Source organism: Phoxinus phoxinus (assembly GCF_949152265.1).
Source record: "Phoxinus phoxinus genome assembly, chromosome: 21".
In the NCBI taxonomy this organism is placed as follows: Eukaryota; Metazoa; Chordata; class Actinopteri; order Cypriniformes; family Leuciscidae; genus Phoxinus; species Phoxinus phoxinus.
In genome coordinates, this window is record NC_136896.1 from 654275 (window position 1) to 660823 (window position 6549).

Consider the following 6549-nt stretch of genomic DNA (forward strand, 5'->3'; position numbering starts at 1 on the left):
TGCGCATCTGACCACCAATCACACACCAGCGGGTCACCATGCGCATCTGACCACCAATCACACACCAGCGGGTCACCATGCGCATCTGACCACCAATCACACACCAGCGGGTCACCATGCGCATCTGACCACCAATCACACACCAGCGGGTCACCATGCGCATCTGACCACCAATCACACACCAGCGGGTCACCATGCGCATCTGACCACCAATCACACACCAGCGGGTCACCATGCGCATCTGACCACCAATCACACACCAGCGGGTCACCATGCGCATCTGACCACCAATCACACACCAGCGGGTCACCATGCGCATCTGACCACCAATCACACAACAGCGGGTCACCATGCGCATCTGACCACCAATCACACACCAGCGGGTCACCATGCGCATCTGACCACCAATCACACACCAGCGGGTCACCATGCGCATCTGACCACCAATCACACACCAGCGGGTCACCATGCGCATCTGACCACCAATCACACACCAGCGGGTCACCATGCGCATCTGACCACCAATCACACACCAGCGGGTCACCATGCGCATCTGACCACCAATCACACACCAGCGGGTCACCATGCACATCTGACCACCAATCACACACCAGCGGGTCACCATGCGCATCTGACCACCAATCACACAACAGCGGGTCACCATGCGCATCTGACCACCAATCACACACCAGCGGGTCACCATGCGCATCTGACCACCAATCACACACCAGCGGGTCACCATGCGCATCTGACCACCAATCACACACCAGCGGGTCACCATGCGCATCTGACCACACCTGGACTCATCAATCGCTGTTTTATTGCCAGTGTAAGGAAGCTTAAGGAACGAGTAAACTTCAAACATGGTCGTCTATGAAAGCCAGATGTGTATGTGAAGGACTCGGGGAAATCAAAAGCATGTGACGTTTACACTCGCGACCTATGGCTAAGCCACGCCCCCAAACGCGATGAGCCAATCACAGTGCGCTTAGCTAACCCAATACACTCGGACATTCTCCGCTTCCACTTTTTTCATTCGTTTTTGGATAAACTAAACGTGGATGTCTACATCTGTTCTAAGGAAAGTCAACAACGTATTTGAACGATATCTTCAACATCTCTAACGTAACGTTAAGCTACCGTTAGAAAACGTTAACGTTAGCTTCTAGCTGCGTTGTACATCATGTCACTTAGCTTCATTAGCATATCTGTAAATAACCGAGATAACAAATGTTAGCAGTGTTGTGCAGATGACTCATGTAAATGCTGTAGCACACGCTAGCGGAGCGGTAACGTTAGCCTACTCTCGGTAAAGACGGTCAAAAGGCTTGTCCTGGAAACGTAACTTAGACCTGTACATATTTCATTTGATCATGAACCATTAATTACATATTGAAGCACAACATTTTAGACAACTTTCTACCTAAACAACGGGAATTTTTTTGTTTTGTTTTGTTTTGCAGTTGATCACGTTTACACTGAGCTGTACATGTTAGGCTGGAGCTGAAGCTTTTCATCGACCTTCTCAACAATAACATTATTAACAATAACAATTAACAATATATTATTAATATAACCCTCCACTGCATAGTTACGGCCCTTTTGGTGACTTCCAGATGATATATAATATTTCTGTCTCCTAAAATCATCAATTACCACCTGGGACCGCGGCCATAGCGCCCGTCCCCGCGGTGGACAGTCCGAGTGAGTGGAGGGGGCGTGGCTTAGCCATACGTCAATCACACACGACCTGATGCTTGTGCAATGTTCAGGAACACGACACGTCATCGTTCGACGAGCGCTGTGATTGGACGCGTGTGTGTTTCTCATCATAAAACATGATCCAGGATCTGTCCACAAAACAAAGGAACATGTGGTATAAAAATAAAAATAAGCGATCGAGGGCATGACAGCGCTCACTCCAGAGGACAAACCGTACGGCGCGTTTCATACGCCGAGAGGATCAGAGATGATGACTGGCTGTCCTCAAGTCCCTGGAGGAGATGGAGCCGGCGTGACGCTCCGCGTTCATGATGACGAGCCGTAGATACAGTAATGTACAGATAATCCCCATAATCCCCTGCAGAAGTGATCATACAGCGCCTGAGAGAAACACACACATGAACACACACATTAACACATGTGACCCTGTGACCCCAAACCCAGTCTGGAGCCGCACGGGTATATCTGTGGCAATAGCAACTATACACTGTACGGGTCAAAATTATCCATTTTTCTTTTATGCCAGAAATCATGAGGATATTAAGATCATGTTCCATGAAGATATTTAGTAAATGTCCTACCGTAAATATATAAAACATGTATTTTTGTGAGTGAATGCAGCACAATCGTGAACATAAATGCACAACTTTAAAGCAGATTTTCTCAATGTTTACATTTTCTCAGATTCCAGATTTTCAATAGTTGTCTCGACCAAATATTGTCCTATTCTAACAAACCACACATCACTGGAGAGATTATTTATTCAGCTTTCAGATGATTTATACATCTCAAAATTAAAAAAATGTACCCATGTGACTGGTTTTGTGGTCACATATCATCAAATACCATTAAATATGAAGTATCAGTGAAATATGTTATTTTATTAAATTGTTTTATGGAGAGTTTGGTTAATTAGGCCAGTAAAAGACTATTTAAAGGGGTCACAACATATCTTTTGACATATAAGAGTCTTTGTACCAAGACATCGACCAATAGCTGTACTACATCGAGCTATAGGCCCCGCCCCCCGGCACATGGCGTCCCGGATCGTATGTTTGAGGCTCAGAGTAATGGAGAGTAAATTATTTAATCTGTAAATTATGCTTTTATATGGATAATGCGCTTTTAAACACTCGCATGCGATAGCGAGTGGCCGTTAATGCGGTTTCCTATGCAGTGACGTTAGCCAATCACAGACAGTGGGCGTCGACTGACACGCCTTAAAGGAGCCGCGCATTAAACACTGATCAACTGATCGGTTTCTGCATTTATTTGTTTTTTTCTGTGATTTTTTTTTACATATACATTATAAGTGAACACCATAGAACATATAAAAATAAATCCATGTCATGACCCCTTTAACTAAATATTGATATAATATAAAAACTTTTTAAAAACATGTCCAACCTCGTTTACTGAAAGCGAATCGTTTACATCGATTCGCAAAGGTTTCGAAGCTTCATATATATATATATATATCGTCTCGCAATGCAACTATATTATCGTGCAGCTCTAATGAGACTATCAGGCATGAAGATATTAAGATATTATAAAATTAACATCATGATTTTATTGAAAATCCACAATGATAATATTTCAAGAAGTCTCACCTGGACTCAGATCCTAGAAAAGATTCTTGCTTTTCTGTGAAGGAGAAGAGAAAGAGATCAAGAAATTGGACATTAAAATAAACCTATTATGCATCAATAACTGAATATTAGAAAAGATCTATTAAACTCGAGGGATATTTGGGAATAAAGCTGGGTTGCTCCGGACTGGAGAATTACAGTTATAAATTCTTCATAAAATCCAGAAATGTTGGTGAAGCATTAGTGGAAACATATAGGCGATATTGAAGAAACTTACTCATTTTGTTCGGATCGGCCTGAAAAAATAATACACTTTTTTAAAATGATGTCAATCCCCAAAAATATTGGAAGGATTCATCTTTGCATGTTCAACACAAATCTGCACATCATTTTCATAAAACTTGCAAAGATGTTCTTATATATTTTGGACCAAAACTATTTTTGGACACTGGATTAAGATTTATTAATGTTTCGAGTCTCTTCTGCTCACCAAAGCTGCATTTATTTGATAAAAATTACAGTAAAAACAGTGAAATATTGTTCTAATGTAATCTGCTGTTTACTATGTGAATATATAATAAAGTGTAATTTATTCCTGTGATCAAAGCATCATTACTCCAGTCTTCAGTGTCACATGATCCTCCAGAAAACTTTCCATCCGAGCGTCTGCACAGAACTACACACTTACCGAACATCAGCCTCAGCACTTCTGGACTCATCACTACACAACACACCGGACAGCACAGAGAACAAGAACTCATGCAGGACAACACACACACACACGCACGCACACACACACACACACGCAAGAAAGAACAGCAGAAGCGGAGATGTGGCGGAAAACAAAGAGTTTTAATAGAAATAACTCAAAGACATACAGCAAAAAAAGCAGAATGATGACATCATGGCACTGAGAGAACCACACACACCTTTACAATAAGATCCGCTAGTTAGCGGTACTTGCTGAAGCCTTACTGTAAACGGTCACCTTTAAACATGCAAAAGGTGTAACAGTATTTCCAAAGTCAAACTTTACAGAAAGAAGAGGCTTTACAAATGAAAAATTATATATTATATATATACGTCCAAAATAAAAGTTTGTGTTTACATCAGATGTGTGTGTGCTGTGTATAATTATTTTGTATATATAAATACACACATAAGCATGTATATATTTGAGAATTTTTATTTATTTATATACAAAATATTTATATTTATTTATGTATATATATACACAGTATATACATGCAAATATATCCTAAATATATACATGCATATGTGTCTATTAATATATACAAAATAACTATACACAGAACACACACATATATGATGTAAACACAAACTTTTATTTTGGACGTGATTAATCGTTGCCCATATATATATATATAATTATATTATATTTATTACTGGCATGTCAGTCTCTGAGAAGCAGAACATTTTTCAACCTTGTGGTAAGAAGTTCAAAAGTGAGTGTGTGTGTGTGTGTGTGTGTGTGTGTGTGAGTCGAGCCGATCATGCAGTGTGTGTGTGTGTGTGTGTGTGTGAGCCAAGCCGATCATGCAGTGTGTGTGAGCCGAGCCGATCATGCAGTGTGTGTGAGCCGATCATGCAGTGTGTGTGAGTCGAGGGATCGCTCAGATGGCATGTGTGTGAGCCGAGCCGATCATGCAGTGTGTGTGAGCCGAGCCGATCATGCAGTGTGTGTGAGTCGAGCCGATCATGCAGTGTGTGTGAGCCGATCATGCAGTGTGTGTGAGTCGAGCTGATCATGCAGTGTGTGTGTGAGTCCAGGGAATGATCAGATGGAGGTTTCCAGGCGTTTCAAGGCCTTTACCTTTTTCTTGGCCTGCAGCATCTCCTGATAGGCACTCGATCTGATGAAGCGGCTGTAGGAGTCACTCTTCATGAGCTTATAGATGTGCTCCTGACGGGAGACAGACAACACGCTTCAATCACATGATGAAGAAGAAGAAGAAGAGATCCTCATGTTGACGGAATAATGAAGAATTAGTGTCTCATTAATAACCGTGCGTACACCACTTCCCACGCGCGAGTTATGATTTATAATAACACACTTGACGGGAGAATGTGTAAATACACTGATGATGAGGAACTGATGAAGGAAAACCACTTTAATATTCATCATGAGTCCTAATCATAAACACAGCATGTTCACAATAACAGTTTAAACACACACAATAATGATTTAAACTCTGTGTTACATCTGATACACACATTTACATTAAATATTTATTATAATTAAGCACTTAAATGACATCAAGTGATTACTGAGAAGTTTATTATATTGTGATAAATAGAGATATCAGTGTGTGCGCCGCTGCTGAACACATGCTGTGTGTTAATGTTAACATGCTAACAGCAGAACTTGTGATCTGAGGAAATATCATATCACACGCATTCATGATCAATAATGCACAATCTGTTTCCAGTAAAGATATAAAGATATTAAAAACACTGTTAGGCCGGTGGAAAACATTGAGGAAAACTTTCTCAGGAATGTATTTTAAACTATTTGATTTATTTATTCTAAAACGAGGCAAGGATCGGCGACTGAATGCTCTTTATCACTGTCATGTGACGCACATCCGGATCTCATATTCTCCTAATGTCTCGTAGCGTTAATATGCATATGCAAATGATATGCAGATGAGGATATAGTAAACGAGGCGTTGTAAACTCATATATGGTTATTTCGGGGAGGAGACGCATGTTCACAATCTTCCGCTGACTGGATTATAAAGGCAGTTTTGGCTTTTAGGCGCACGTACACTTTTAGATCCTACACACGTTCATCATATGCAAATGATATGCAGATGAGGATATAGTAAACGAGGCGTTGTAGGTTCTGGCGTACGCACGTTCCATGAAGATATTTAGTAAATGTCCTGCCGTAAATATATAAAACATGTATTTCTGTGAGTGAATGCAGCACAATCGTGAACATAAATGCACAACTTTAAAGGAGATTTTCTCAATGTTTACATTTTTTTGCTCCTCAAATTCCAGATTTTCAATAGTTGTGTCTCGACCAAATATTGTCCTATCCTAACAACTTAAAAAAATTGACCCATGTGACTGGTCTTGTGGTCCAGGGTCACATATAGCATAATGAGAGATTTAGAAGGCACACCAGATTAGGTAAAGCACTTCCAGCACACACACACACACACACAGACCTGAGCGTCTTCGAAAGCGTATCGGCCGGGATCTTTGACGT

The 6549-nt window shown here is 41.0% G+C and overlaps 1 protein-coding gene across 3 annotated transcripts in view; it reads right to left on the minus strand.

Annotated features, from left to right (window-relative positions):
• Nucleotides 1-798: 798 nt before the first annotated feature.
• Nucleotides 799-6549, minus strand: part of rgs7b (regulator of G protein signaling 7b) — a gene marked incomplete at its 3' end in the record, with an annotated part of 44413 nt that continues 38662 nt past the window's right edge. For 2 of the 3 annotated variants that reach the window (XM_079595053.1, XM_079595054.1), the window contains 4 exons: nt 6509-6549; nt 5146-5235; nt 3333-3366; nt 799-2103 (listed from right to left, as the gene is read on the minus strand). The exon at nt 6509-6549 is cut by the window's right edge and continues 146 nt beyond it. In XM_079595053.1, the coding sequence (XP_079451179.1) occupies nt 3346-3366; nt 5146-5235; nt 6509-6549 (152 nt within the window). Of the gene's footprint in view, nt 2104-3332; nt 3367-5109; nt 5236-6508 lie in introns of those variants that run through there. The other variant, XM_079595052.1, reaches the window with a different exon arrangement.